The sequence below is a fragment of the Gymnoscopelus braueri genome (genome assembly GCF_963280865.1).
Source record: "Gymnoscopelus braueri genome assembly, chromosome: 9".
Classification (NCBI taxonomy): Eukaryota; Metazoa; Chordata; class Actinopteri; order Myctophiformes; family Myctophidae; genus Gymnoscopelus; species Gymnoscopelus braueri.
Window position 1 is genome coordinate 42,046,375 of NC_137610.1, and position 15,434 is coordinate 42,061,808.

The 15,434-nt window shown below is 40.1% G+C and overlaps 1 protein-coding gene across 1 annotated transcript in view; it reads left to right on the forward strand.

Annotated features, from left to right (window-relative positions):
* Positions 1-1,285: 1,285 nt before the first annotated feature.
* The window catches only part of herpud1 (homocysteine-inducible, endoplasmic reticulum stress-inducible, ubiquitin-like domain member 1), a 32,456-nt gene continuing 18,307 nt past the window's right edge, over positions 1,286-15,434 (forward strand). The window contains exons 1-6 of the mRNA XM_080437559.1: positions 1,286-1,626; positions 5,090-5,167; positions 8,558-8,635; positions 12,159-12,439; positions 13,052-13,162; positions 13,981-14,373. Coding sequence (XP_080293685.1) covers positions 1,474-1,626; positions 5,090-5,167; positions 8,558-8,635; positions 12,159-12,439; positions 13,052-13,162; positions 13,981-14,373 — 1,094 coding nt within the window. The 5' untranslated portion in view covers positions 1,286-1,473. The remainder of the gene's footprint in view (positions 1,627-5,089; positions 5,168-8,557; positions 8,636-12,158; positions 12,440-13,051; positions 13,163-13,980; positions 14,374-15,434) is intronic.

Consider the following 15,434-nt stretch of genomic DNA (forward strand, 5'->3'; position numbering starts at 1 on the left):
TATACTTTACATTACTTTAGAGCATTCTGGACAAAATAGTACATTTTACATCGAGGTGCCCACTCTTCCACAGTGCCCACTCTTCTTTTATCCATTTGGGGATGGGGGGGGGTGTCCTTCCTTGACATTAAAAAGTTTGAGAACCACTGGACGATGGGATGATGATCGGGGTCAAGCAGGGGTCAGCAACCTTTTTGACATGAAGTGCCATGTTTTTATTTTCTTGATAATCAGTGTGCCATATCAACATTAAGTTTAATTATGAAATGTTAGGAAATGTTTATCACATAAACATTTCCTATTTCCAACTTCTTGTTTCAAATCTTTTTATTGTGAAGCACAGGGTAATATTATACATTTCTGTTTATACATATGGATTGCTTCCTTTTTTTTTAACAAAAACCAACAGACATATACACAAAATAGACGGGTAACATGAAAAGAATACACTCAAACTTAAGCAAAAAACAAAGGGACCCTCCCGCCTCCCGCCTCCCTTCCCCCTCCCCAGAAGTGCTGCCCCAGATTACGTGCGACACGGGTCATCCACAAGGATTAGCCTATCAACCTTTAAGAAAGGAGACTAAAGGCTTCCAAATCTTTTCAAAATCTTTCAGTTTGTCTTTGAGTATAAATCTGATTCTTTCTAAATGTAAGGATTCTGTCATCTCATTGAGCCAGAGTTTGATTGTGGGGGCCTCTTTCTTCTTCCAAAATAATAGTATCAATTTTTTTGCAGCGATAAGGCCGTATATGAGAGAAGGCGCTGTTGAGATAAATATTTTCTTGTGGCATTTTCACTTAAAAGTAGAAACAGGCAACATGCAGCATACACAGTATCATGATGTAATGATCATTAGACTCAGAGCAATAACCCACCTATCTCCCAGACTCCCTCGCCAGTCAGAGTTAGGAGTTTGAATGAATGTAGAATTATGTGCAGGATGAAATTTGTATACAGATGTGAGGGAACTAAATTTAACTGACCTTTTTTTTTTTTATATATTTAATTTTAAAAGACAAATCCTCTCTCTCACACTTATGCCAGTGTGCCAGTCACAACCCTCCCCCAGGCCTGTGCCAATGTTGGCATCAGTGCCTAAAGGTTGCATGGTTGCCACCCTTGAGCTACAGCGTTGCGCATGCGCAACCATGAAAGTACACCCGAGCCTCCACGTCCGATCACACGCGCCCTGTCAGCCAATCAGGAGCGGCCACAGTGTGTTTGGAAACAACATTCCTCTGGCTACATTGACGCCTCTCTCTCTGTGTTGTTTTTCCGTGTGTGACAGCAGTCAGCAACAGATTACTTTAACTTCCCTTTTATTGCAACACGGTGACACGTTTCCTGGTGATCGGGTCGGTATTAAATAAGTTCTTCGATCTGTCTCGAGGTCGTGTTAGTTACGTTGTATCGAGGTTCTCGTGCGAAACATCACAGAATAGAGACAGAAAAGAGAGAGGGGTTATAAAATGGATCGGGGAGGCTTTCAACAAAAGACCATCACGTTCGTGATCAAAACGCCCAACCTGGCCCACGGGGACCAGACCGTGGACGGGGTGGACATGGACTGGACCGTGGTGGATCTGAAGAGACATCTGTCTGCTGTCTACCCGTCTCAACCCGTGAGTTATTCATGTTTTATCATTATTAAAAAGGCTGTGAACTGGATGACACGCTAGCATTGTGTAGCTAAGCTAACGTCCCAGCAGTTACTTCTGTCTTGTTATGGAATGTGAAAGCAAGCTGGCTGAGGATCCCCTGCTGCCTGCACCTCTGGGCCTGGCATTATTACTGTAGTGTTGCCTACTACTACTACTACACACTGACTGTACAATGATCATGATTATGTCCTACCCGGGATTCGAACCTGGGGTTTGAGTTTGTTTAGGATCCCCATTAGCTGTTACACCTGACCTGGCGACAGCCATTCTTCCTGGGGTCCAAAGACTCCACACAGAATAATATACATACAAAAAGCAAAAACAAGTTTACAAATATAAAAACAAATAAGAAAATATGCTTTTCAGCATAAAAACACGGTTAGTGCATTCACTAGTGATATAACATGGTATAGTGAAATAAATAGTATGTAGATTTCTCAGTGGAAGAGTAGCCCACCAGGCAGGCTACTAGTTCTATTGTATTAACCCATTTAGATCTTTAGGCCTATTCTAAAAATGCCTTCTAAATCCTGAGTCTCCTGACCTAGGTTTTCTGAAAAAACATGAATGTTGCTTTATATATACAACAACTATGTGATGCAGATGCTGTCCCGGCTTGAAAGGTATAACAACAAGGTATAGGTGTAACATGTCTACATTTAACATACCACCATACATATAGGTTACTTAAAATTTTTATTTGTTAAAATATATTCAGAATTGCACCTTTTAACACTTAGGATTTTACTGTGTTACTGAGTTGCATTATTTCTCCCCAAAATGACCTGGGAGATTCTTAGAATGTTTCCCCACAGCTTGTATAATCTCGTAAAGTCCCGTAATTGTAATAAGGAAGTTAACAGCAGCCCTTTAACTCTGAGAATGTGTTTTTGTGTGTGTGTAAAAACACAGGTGATTACATAACTAGATCCTTGAAGCTGGGGAATTCTGATCCCTGGTGTTAAAAGTGTCCATAACAACTCTCTGGCTTTCACTTTAACCACTTAAACCCCAGCACCCTTATTGTGGGGAAAGCTTTCGCTGAAAATAGCAGATCGACAAGCTCACAACGCAACACGTTGCGTTGGCTATTTTCAGCTAAAGCTTTCCCCACATTAACAGAAAATAGAAAGTACACTAGTATAGAGCCCTGAGAGACTGAGGGACTAAACCATATGGGGGTTAACCCATTCAATCCGGGAACGCATCTCTGTCACTTTTCAGATTTCTTTGGCTATTCAAAATTAGCAGATATACAAGCTCAAAGCACGGCACTATAGATCTGCTATTTTTTGAAAAATGAACATTTGTAACTCAAATCTTTGCTTCTGGGGATTCTACAAAATGTGTAGAATCCCCAGAAGCAACGAATTGAGACATTTAATGTCCTCTAAATCCTAACTTTGTCATGTCAAGGACCCCCCAAAGGATTTGTATTTGGACCCCCATCTCAAAATATGTTGTTCCAGGGACCTCCCCAGAAGCAAAGATTTGAGTTAAAAATGTTCGCTGTAAAAATATATATATATTCAAAGATTTGCACAAACTTTCACAAATTAAAGAAAAATAGCTGATCTACAAGCTTGTATATCTGCTATTTTTGAATAGCCAAAGTATAAAATAATGGTTAAAGTGGGTTACACAGATGCGTTCCCGGTTTGAATGGGTGAAGTGGTTTAACTCCTGTAGGCAAGACTATCTGACTGTATCCTGAAGGACATGACATGCGTCCAGGCGACTATAGCCTGTAGCCACCAGTTTGTGGTTGCTGGTGGCAAGTTGTGAGAAATACGTTGATAAGAAGAAAGAGATTAAAAGTTGAAGGTCTTTCTTGAGATACCAGTATGGCAAGCAAGCCATTATTCTGCAGACCCTACTTTTACTGAACAGGTCCGACTTTCATTAAAGCTGCAATCCTTAAGTTTTAATGTCTTCTCCGGGATTTCCAACCCAAGTCTCACGTGTGGGGAGACAAAACATCTACCACTTGGCCTGCCAGGGGAGATAATGGCGCTTATGAGTTTCAGTGGTGGAAGAAGTACTCACATTTTTTACTTGAGTAAAACTAATACCACTATGTAGAAATATACTCTGTTGTAAGCAAAAGTCCGGTATTCACAACTGACTTGACTAAAAGTGCAAAAGTATTGGCCTCAAAATATACCAAGAGTACCAAAGAGTACCAAAACCAAAAGTAAAAGTATTATGCAGAATGTCCCATTTCGCAAGTTTCAAAATGTATAAAATACTTTGAAGATAGCAGATCTACAAGCTTTTCTAAATCTACAAAGTAATTAGGTATGAACATTTTCAAATAATTTGAATAAAAGTACACTATTTGCCTCTGAGATGTACTGGAGTAGAAGTAAAAAAGTATTGTAGAAATACATACACATTTTTACTTAAGTACAGTACTTGAGTAAATGTACTTAGTTACTTTCCACCACTCCTTATGAGTTTCAGGCAGTACTACGTGTCAACCAGTAGGTGTCCTACCTGACACCAGACACCAGGGTCTAAATGTCTCAGTAGAAGAGTAGGGAGATCTCCTCCAACCACTGCAGATGTGCTAGTCATAACGTATTAACATTCTTTACCATAAAGATTCATAAAAAAAAGGTTCTAGTCATAAAAATCCCCCACCCTCCAAACCTTCAAAACCCACCACTTCAATATGGCTTTCCGCAGCTAACTCCACCCCCCTTCTCATCATTCCACTGTTTTTATTGATTTTATTCATTAGTCTTAGCCTTTTCTTTGTGTTTTTTCCTCCCCTAATAACGTTGTTTTTCTTTGTTGTTTTCTCATGCCCCCCACGTATAGCGTCTTTGGGTACTTAGAAAAGCGCTATATAAATTGTAGATATTATTATAAGAAAATAAGTTCCGGATTGCAGCTTTAACTATAGCTATAAACTACTAGTTCATAGAATTCTGTCGTGACAAATGTGCAGTTCAATTTTGTCAAGTTTGTGATTTGTAGCTCAATCAATCAGCCTGTTTCCCCTGCCATAGCCAGGCTTAATTGCCATCATGCTTAATGAGTGGAACCATGGAGCATGATCAATGACTGACTGAAGGCCATGGTGTTAGAGAGCGTTACTGTTGCTAGAGGCAGGCATCACTCACTCAAAGCCCTTCCACCCAGCACACACCATACCATGGCACAGGAGAGAAGCATCTTCTGGAACAACAGATTGTTCATCTGAATGCTATGTAGAATCAAGCGAATGAATATTCGCTAAAGTTACTTCTTTACAAGTCTCTTATCTCTTACCTCAAGGCTCTTATCTTTTTCTGAACGCTTGTGTACTTCTGTTTGTATCTCACTATTCTCTTATGTGAAGCACGTTTTTAAAAAGTGCTTAATAAATAACGTTTTATATTCTTACTCACTCCAACCCATTTCTCTCCATTGCGTTCAGGCGGTGAGTGACCAAAGACTGATCTACTCTGGGAAACTACTGCCTGACCACCTACACCTGAGAGATATCTTCAGACAGGTGTGTGTGCGTGTGTGTGCGACTGTGTGCATGGCAGTGCAATTCTGTCTAGCTGCATTTGCTTATCAACACAAACCTCAATGCAGTGAATTTTGACATCTGCTTCCTGTAGTGGAAGCCCTGTTAAGGTTTGCATGGTATAATGATTAGATTAGTCATTAGTGGAAAGGGGCCTGGGTGGCTGGCGTAGTGGCTCATTGCAGTCTGACAGCGTGTCGCGGGTTCCAGTCACTCCCCATTTCCTGTCTGTATACTGTATACTATCAATAATGGCTGAAAAAGCCAAAAAATATCTTTAAAAAAAGAGAGGATTAGTGAAAAAGGGTGATCTGCTCAGTGCTCACCATTAGATAACCTTAAAAAACTGAAAGAGGTGCAAATAAAACCCCAAATCCCTCGTGTTTCATATAGATGAAAAAAAAAGTTCCTTCATAATCTTATTTTAATTATAGGTGCAATAAAAGTTCTTTCATGGTTTTATTGTCTCCGCCGAAGGTGGAGAATATGTTTTCGCTTTGTGTGAGCAAACATTGTTAGCCAAGCTAACATTGGGCAAGCTCCACGTGACACGTGTCAATTTGTTGACACCAATGCCTCTGATTGGCTAGAGGGACGCGTGACGAAATAAAATTCTATAAATAGGTGTGTCACTTCAAAAAGCACCTACTTTTTGAAGTGAGGTAAAACAGGATCAATCAGACTTGATTGGAACAGTACCTTCAGTAAGTCCAAGTCACCCGTCTGTGCGTGTGTGTTTCCCTCTGAGAACACCTAACATTGGTCAAGCAAAGGCGCAGAAGGCCAAAGCTAAGAAAGCATACTCATCTACAATTGTAACATAGAAGAGGACTAGAGTTGAAATGATCCCACAACAAAGCCGAACTCTTAATACGTGTCAATATGTTGACATCAATGTCTCTGATTGGCTAGAGGGACGCATGACGAAATACAATCCTATAAAAATGTGTGTCACCTAACATTGGTCAAACAAAGGCGCAGAAGGCCAAAGCTGATCAAACACACCAATCAACTGCTGAAACTGTTCAAGACAATGAAGATGAAGAAGACAGACAAGTGTGGGAAGCGATGACAACCATACCACAAGAGCAATAACTAATGAGATACAGTAGGGTAAAATATATATCTTTTACTCTACTGTATTATGATAATATAATTGATATATATCAGATGCGTCATAGTATATACATTTTTGTAAGAAATACATAAATAAATAATTTTTTGGATCTCTTTTTTTCATCCTATCTTTTTTTAAACATTTTTTTAAACATTTTTTTAAACATTCTTTTAAACATTTTTTTAAACATTTTTTAAAACATTTTTTTAAACATTTTTTTAAACATTTTTTTAAACAGAAGACAAAATATGATTTTTAAATAATTTTTTTTTGAATAAATATTTCTTTAACATACACCTTTTTATTTAACTAAAATATATATATACTTTACTCTACTGTATCTCATTAGTTATTGCTATGATAATATAATTGCTATAGTCTGCTGGCGGAGACTTGTGCTCCGAGGAGCACATTTTCTAGTTTTATATATTACAGGTGAATGTAAAAAAGTTCCATCATGGTCATGTACCCGCTCATCCAAAATGGGGGAATCCCCCATCTTGATTTCTTCCTTGAAATATTTTTTTACTTTTAGGTACAGTAGTAGAGTGTAGAAAGACAGGAAACCGAGGTCAGAGAGAAGGGAGACATGCAAGACATGATGGGAGTCGGACCCGAACCGGGCTTTTGCGACCCACAAGGAGCACGTGGTCCCCTGAAGCCTGGAAGCCCGGTCGTAATTATTTTACCTGACTTTTGCAGTTGAGGAACAATGAGGTTGTATGTAGGCTGCCTGTCTTAAGGCAACCATTATCTGACTACGATGGCCAAGGCGATGGCCAAAATAAATTACTATTTATAAACAATACGTTTATAAAAAGTCAAGTCAACTATAAATAGTTAGGTCAATCCTTGACCTAAAAACCTGCTTTGCCTGAAGCCGGCACTGAAGGGTCGGTCAGTAGTATATAAGCTCGTATTTCTCGTGTTTTGCAACATGGTTTAATCTATGAATCCCCATAGTGGCTCATGTTACTGGAGAGAAAAGATAACCTGTAAACGGATCCAGACAGTGACAGAAGTCCACAAAGGTATACATCAGTATGGAGCCACCTGTTGTTTTCAGTGAGAATCCTCTGTTTAGAGAAAATGAGTTCAGACAGAGGGGCTGCGTTGCAGCTTGATGACTGTAGTTCTGGAGGTGTGTTTATTAAAAAAGCATACTATGCCATCAAATATGCTATCTGCTCATAAGAACTCCCATGTGATGTCTGCTGTCTAGTTCTGTCCCATACTCCTGTATGGCTGCCGGAAAGCTTGTGGGGTTGTTGCTAGGGCTGTCACGATTACAACATTTAAGTTACGATTAATTGTCACACAAATAATTGCGATTAACGATTTAATTGTGTTTTTGGCATTGAACATTGGAATCGGCATTGAACTTCTTAATTTAGCCTTTTAGGCTTTGTAATAAAAAAATGCACAGAGCAGATGCAACTGAAATACCGGTATACAAATAAATTACTAACATTTAATAATTGTATACTTAGAAATATGATATACAAGCTTATAGATCTGTTATTTCTGCTTTTTTTAATATTTGAAAATGTATGAAAAATGTTCAACATGGAAGCGATTATGCAAAATAATTGCTATTATCCCAAATAGTTGTGATTAGACGATTATGTAATAATTGTGACCGGCCTAGTTGTTGCAAAATCTGAGTGATGTTTATTGCCAAGTAACTTTGGATTGTCAATTTGACCTGGTGGTTCAGTTGTTGACATCAGAGAACGAAGGAATAGGAATTCTTCCTTATGTTTTCTGCTCCGTTCTGCCCAAACCCAAGGCTAGAGTTGTACCGATACCGGTATAGGAAGGAAATGCCCTCTGACATGCTGCCAAACATGCAGGAGCGGGTATCTGGTATCACATAATTTACATGATGATAGCTCATTTACACTAAACAATGATTGTTTATTTTGAATGTTGACTTTTTAAGTTGATATTCCACTACTGTTTTGTTCTATACCGTTCCTGTGCTATTCAAATGTGTTAAATTGTGGCTGCACTGTAACACTTGATTAAAGATGTATTACCTGTGAATAATACATTGATACTAATATAAAATGTAATACTTTGGCCTACATGCCTTTTTGATATAAGTTCTAACAGCGTTTGAAAGCAGTCTGGACACGTATACATTTTAGTATAGTACTACTTCTCTCCTGCGTGTGTGCGCTATCACTATCAGCAGCATGTGTTGTGTTGCCACGTAACCCTTGTTAATCTGTTGTTTATCTCTGCCGTCCCAGACTGACTGCGCTCCCACGCTACACCTGGTGTGTTCTGCTCGGGCCCCAGCCAGAGGACCCCTGGGAGCCAGACCTAAGGTGATTTTTATTCCACTGGTACATGTGTACAACTCAAAGTAGTTTAGAGCAGTGCTTCTCACACTTTTTAGCTCGAGACACAAAATAGAAATGTCTCCCCAGGATCCAAACTAGTGAAAATGACACGTTGTGAGCTTGTAGATCTGCTATTTTCACTACTTCTTAAAAAAATTATAATAGATGTATATATTTATGAAATTTCTTCAAAAGAGAAATTATTTTAAAATAATAATAATAAAAAATGGGGATGTTTACTCAAAAAATGGGTCCTCCCGACCCACTTTTTGAGAAATGGTGGTTTAGAGCAGTTTTTATTTCAAAGACCACCATAACTCTGAGTGTACAAATGGAACCATATGGATCCCTCCGGTTTATTAAAAACCGCGACATACATTTTTGTATCTTTGAAAGATGTTGGTAACTGAGAATGTTGTCACTGGCCCACTTGCACAAATGATTTCCTGGAACACATGCAAGTCAGTTGAGTAATCCTCACAAACAGGTGGTTATAGATAGATAGAAAACACAGAGAGAGGAGCATGTATGTTTGTCAAATGAATGAATATCCAAACAAGGTGCTCTTTGGTACAAGGGTGACAAAGTTGAACAAAAAAGAACAGTGACCAAGGCACTCTTATATGAATATACAAAATGTTAAATCCTTTATTGTTATGGCTAATGCATGGCAAAAATGTGGGGGGAAAAAAGGGGGAACTCAGCCTTCATCAGGGTGACTAAATGATAGCTTTTATGGGTCACGAGGGCGGAGTCTCACTGGGTCCGATTGATTCGAACCGTTCCCGAGTACGATGGCCCTCCCCTTGGCCAGCATTCACATTGGCCATGATTCTTCCGTACCCGAGTACACTTCAATTCAACTGTAATGGTACCTAGGTGCCTCAAGGGAGCGCTGTGGACTATGGGGCTTTGAGAGATAGAGGATGTCATGTGACAGAAGACGAGTCACTTGTCAGAGTTCAGAGCGAATAATAAAGTTTGACTGTGTTATGATAATTATTATAATATTATTTCTCTGTTATAATAATAACAGAGAAATAATACACAACCAAAGCAGTGTGCACTGAAGGCCTTTGAAACCTCGCTGCGTAGCCAACATAATGTCATCTCGACAATTGTTACAATTGTCGCATGACAGTGACATCACTGACGCATCCTTGGTATCTTATAGCAGCCTCTAGTCGCTAGCATATGCCGTCGAATGTACCTGTAAAATAACAGGGTGTATTACAAGAAAAAGTAAACGGAAAACAAAACAACAGCAACTTTAGCAAGAAAGTACAGAATATGATGAGAGAATAATTTAGCATCCGGGATACAGAATGTACAGTATACAGCCATCTGTGCTGCTCTGTTGTGAGCAAGATTTATTTACAGGTTGTAGATACACACTGTGATACGTTGGTGTAACACTTGATTTGCATGTTGCTTTACATATTGATGTGGCACCTGCCTGTATTCAGGAACTCCAATCAAACCTTTTTTTAATTTGATATAATTTCTTTTGGGCTTTTCTGCCTTTATTGGATAGTACAGTGAAAAGTCACATTTTCAAAAGCTTTAAAAGATTTCCAAAATTAGCCAATCGGCAATAAAATAAAATAAAAACGTAAATAGTGGTTAAATAAAATAATTTTGGAAAAATGATCGCTCAGAACATCCGTAATCGGTGGGCTAGGACTCTCCAAAATCGGGATTGGCATCGGACACTAAAATGTGGCATCAGTGGGCCTCTAAATAATCTTGTGCCTCTCTGGTAGAAGAACAGCTGCACAGCTCATATCTCATTAGCAACCAACCGAGGAGTGTTCAGTCAAGTGCAGATATGAGATCTCAAATGCAGTTAAATGTAGATGACTTCAGTTTCACATCACTTTCAGAAGCCCTCAGTGTCCCCAGGCTCACCACATGAAATTTCCATGTACTTGACGTTAACAAGAGAGCACACATCCCCCTCAGACAAACTGCAGAGTTGCAGAGTTAAAAAAAGAAAATAAATTAACCTTTTAAGCCCTGCATAATTAGTTGTATGAGGAAATTGCGAAAATGGCAGATCTAGTTATAAGCTCACAAAGCGTTGCATCATGTTGTGAGCTTGTAGATCTGCTATGTTCGATATGTTTGAAAATTCTTCTTATTTTTGGAATGATTTTGCCTATAAAGACACAAATAGTGACACTAAGACGGAAGTCGTTAAGTTAAGGGTGCACCAGTATATCGTTGCTGACAGGAAGAAACCTCTTACAGTATATCAAATTTTCAACTTTTTGTTGTAGATTTTTTTAGTAAATGAATGCCCTTCCTCACCATACATGAGTGTCGCACAAAAGTAGGGAAAATAGCCGATGCGACACATTGTGAGCTTGTAGATTGGCTGTTTTCCCTATATCTAAATGTTTTTCAAATACTAATCTGCCTGAACATATATATACTTAACAATGTGTATCTAAGATACACATTGTTAATCAGTTAATTGTCAATTTTATATTTTTCAACGACATTTTAACAAAGGTTGTGATTAGTGCATGTGGGCGCTGCCTCCCTCACTTCATTTCATAACACATTTGGTTTATTATCTACAGTACTAACATACTGTAGTACTAACTAGGAAAAGGAAATTCAACCACATCACACCAACACTCAGGGGCGTCACAGGGGGGGTGTAAGTGGGACTGAGTTACTAGGGCCCCCTAAAAAAAAAAAAAAAAAAAGTGTTTTTTTTGTATTTTTTAAAGAAAAAAAATCATAGGGGGGCCCACAGTGAATCTTTGTCCCCAGGGCCCAGAATTTGGTGCTACGCCCCTGCCAACACTCATAGCATTACACTGGCCGCCGATACAGACCAGAACCGACTTCAAGGTGCTGCTCATGACCTATACAAGCCTTAGATAGACTTGCTCCATCCTTCATGTCCAGTTTAATAGAACCATACATCCCTGAATGACCACTACGCTCCCAGGATGCTGGTCACCTCACAGTCACAAAATATAATTTTGTGACTGAAAAAAAAAAAAACTGTTGGGGGCAGAGCGCCCCCTGTCTCTGGAATGCTCTCCCTCCAGCTGTTAGAGATGCCGACTCTTTGGACATTTTTGAATCTACGCTAAAACCCCATCTTTTTTTCCTTGCGTTACGGTTCCCCCTAGTTTTATTGAATTCATTGCTATGACCACCTCTTCTTTCACTGTGTTGTACATTTTCTTTTCTTTTTTGCTGATCTGTAAATTTTTCAGCTGTGCACTACTGCATGGTAATTGTTTGACCATACGTGCTGGCACATTTTACTGTGCTTCTTTGCTACTGTGTTTTTGTTGTATGACTTGCAGTGCACAGAGACCCCTTGGGGTGATGTTGCACTATAAAATAAACTGAACTGAAACTGATCTGATTATCGTTTGATTATAAGGCAGGTTTGTCTAGGAACCACCATATCAAATGTGCATGTGTTTATCAGTGTGTACCTTTTACCAGAGTAGTCTGACATCATTTCTTTCTTTCTTTTCAGGTCAGAGAGACAGAATCAGCCTCCACAGTAGAGACCTCCACGTCCAGCTCTACTTCCCTCGATCGCAGCCCCTCCTCTCCTGTACAAAGTACCCCAACACCACCGCCTGTACAAAGTACCCCAACACCACCGCCTGTACAAAGTACCCCAACAACACCACCTGTACAAAGTACCCCAACAACACCAGAGCTGAGGCAGAGAAGGCATGCAGCCCCAGCAGCCTCTACTCCACAACCAGATCACACACAAACACAAACACCGGCTTGGCCTGGCATTGCATTGTAAGTCAAACATACAATTAAGGGGTCCACTAGGTGCCTGTCTATTTCAACTTTGAAAATGTCTGATATTCCCTTTGGTACAGTTAAAAAACAAATGTGATATTGGTACAAATAATGTCGGACATTATTTGTGCTTGTGCTGATATAGCAGACATTATTGACTGTATCAACTGGGATTTGTCAAAGATAATGTCTGATATACCTATTGCTAGGGTCAAGTATCATTTCTGAATATACCTAATTGGTATAGTCATAAATAATCTCTGATATACCTATTTCTATATTCATAAATTATGTCATATTATGTGTACCTATTGCTATAGTCAAAACAAGTATCCAGCTATTGTTACTGTCAAGACATCTTTGTTTTTGGACGGTGTGTGCCTTTGCTGTTGAATAAATAAACAATAAATAAACTGAGTGAATAATATCATTAGGTTTTTCTTTCACCAAAGTATGACTTTGGCATGTGGGAAATAAATCAACATTCAACATGAGCAAGAATTATTCGTTTTGTTTGACTCTTGTTCTCTCTCTCTTTCTCTCTTTTTCTCTCTCTCTACCCCTCCCATCTTTCTTTCTTTCCTCATCTCTCACTCTTTCTGTCTCTAGGCCTGGTGTAGCAGAGATGGCCCAGCCAGCCTTCCCTACCTACTCCTTGTACAGCCCTCAACAGCTCCTCTGGCTCCAGCACGTCTACGCTCGACAGTATTACATGCAATAGTGAGTCTGACGTTATAGATGTTTTAATGTCTCTTAGGTTCAATTCATTTTATTTCCTTTTTTACACAGATTTGCTGACAATACGCCAGTCTAATTACAATAAAAATCCAAAATGACGATATAATGCACTTGCATGAGTATACTTATCAAACACACAAGAAACAGGCCAAATCTTTTTAGTCTGAATAGCAGTCAAGGAAACTTGTGTGTGAGTACAGTACATTGTGTGTTTATAAAAGAAAAAAATATATCTGCGAAAATATCATCAGATTGCAATTGTGGCACAGATATTTTCCATCTTTTGCTGGACTGGTCCTTTTTTTGGGTGGGGGGGGGGGGGGGGGGGTTCTGCCTTTAATTGGATAGTGTAGTAGAGAGAGACAGGAAACTGGGGATAGAGAGACAGGGAGAGAGACAGGGAATGACACACAGCAAAGGCTGTCAGGCTGCATTAGAGCCTATACAGTATGTGGTATATATAGGCAGGCTCACCTTAACCACTAGGCCATCGGCGCCCCAGACTGGTTCTTTTATCCATCACCTGGCCTTTATAGGTTCAGGATGTGCACCATGACTATTCGTGATCGTAAAGGTCCTTACACACCGGTGAATATGCGAATATACGCAAAATTCGGACTCGTTCCGAATAATTAAAAGTCGCTTTTTCGCTTCGCGAAACTGATGTGGACGCTTGCATTGACTTTATAAGGTTTAAAAAAAAAACGTATTTATTCGCATGAAGAATTCGCCCCGGTGTGTAAGGACCTTTACTCTTACGAACTCGGTCTAAAATGTCCTCCTTGTTCTCGACCAAATAGCCATGCAGCTTTGGCAGCAGCAGGACACAGCACAGCGTCCTTGGCGCCGGCCGCCACGACCTTCGGCCCGTACCCTCCGGTTCCCGCCCACCACCAAGCGCCTGTCCCGGCCGCCTTACCCAACAACCAGAACCCCATCGAGGCCCTGCCGGCCAACCAGAACGTCGCAGGGGCCCAGGACGGCGCCTTCATCGACCCCGCGGCGGCCAACCAGAACCTGCGGATGAACGCGCAGGGCGGGCCGGTGATGGAGGACGAGGAGGACGTGGAGCGCGACTGGCTGGACTGGGTGTACACTGTGGCGCGGCTGGGCGTGTTCCTCAGCATCGTGTACTTCTACTCCACCCTGAGCCGCTTCGTTCTGGTGATGAGCAGCCTCCTCCTCATGTACCTGTAAGTACAGTTGTACCGAAGCCATTTTTTTCCTTCCCGATACTGATTCCATTTATTGGTCCGATATCAGTGTCTGTGTAAAAATAAAATAATAATCTAGGACAGTGGTTCTCAAAGTGGGGTCCATGGACTCTCAGGGTTCCTTGAGGGGGTTCCAAATGGACCCTTATAGGTCTGTAACTCTGACAGTGTGCAAATGAAACCAAATGGACCCTTACGGGTCCATTTGGTTCCATTTGTACACTCTCAGAGTTACAGGGGTCCTTGAAATTCTAACGTTTGAGAAGCACTGATATAGTAATAAATAACATTTCCATTAATTGTGAAAGTGCAGCTACAAGTTAGTAAAATAATAATGTAACTAGTACAGTAAGAGTATAAAACAGTAGTGCAACATCAACTGAAGCATTCCAAAGACAATTTAATTGATTGCTGTAAATTACATATCATCATGTGATAAATTACGTGGTATCGGCAGCTTTTCGGAACAACTCCACCTGTACGTGTACTGCACTGAGCAGACTCCTTCTAATGCACCTGTAAGTAGTATAGAATTCTTTATCGGCAGTTTAAAAACAAAATCACTGAATACTTTATTGGCAGTTTAAAAACAAAATCACAACAATGTCATGGTAAGGAAAACGCCAACGTGGATTATACACAAAAAAGCTGAAGCTTGTTTCCATTGTGGTCCACCTTGAGACATAGAACAACACGCAACAAATTGTACAAACGACCATGAAACAAAGAAAAATAAATCCTACATATAGGACAAGAGGTACCCTAAGAGAAGAATCCAATGCAGAGTGGGCTGAAGTGTGCTGCACTGAGCAGCTTCCTTCTAATGTACTTAAGGAAGTCAAAGCGTTGTAAGCTTGTAGATCGGCTATTTTCAAATAGCTGATGTACTGTATATAGGGTTAAAGTGGTTAAACTAGTGTGCTCGGGTGGCGCAGTGGTAAAGTAGCTGCCCACCACCACGGAGGTCGTCGGTTAGAATCCACCGTGGTGCATTTGGCTTTGTTGAGCGTCTACATGAACACAATTGGCCCGTGAAAGCG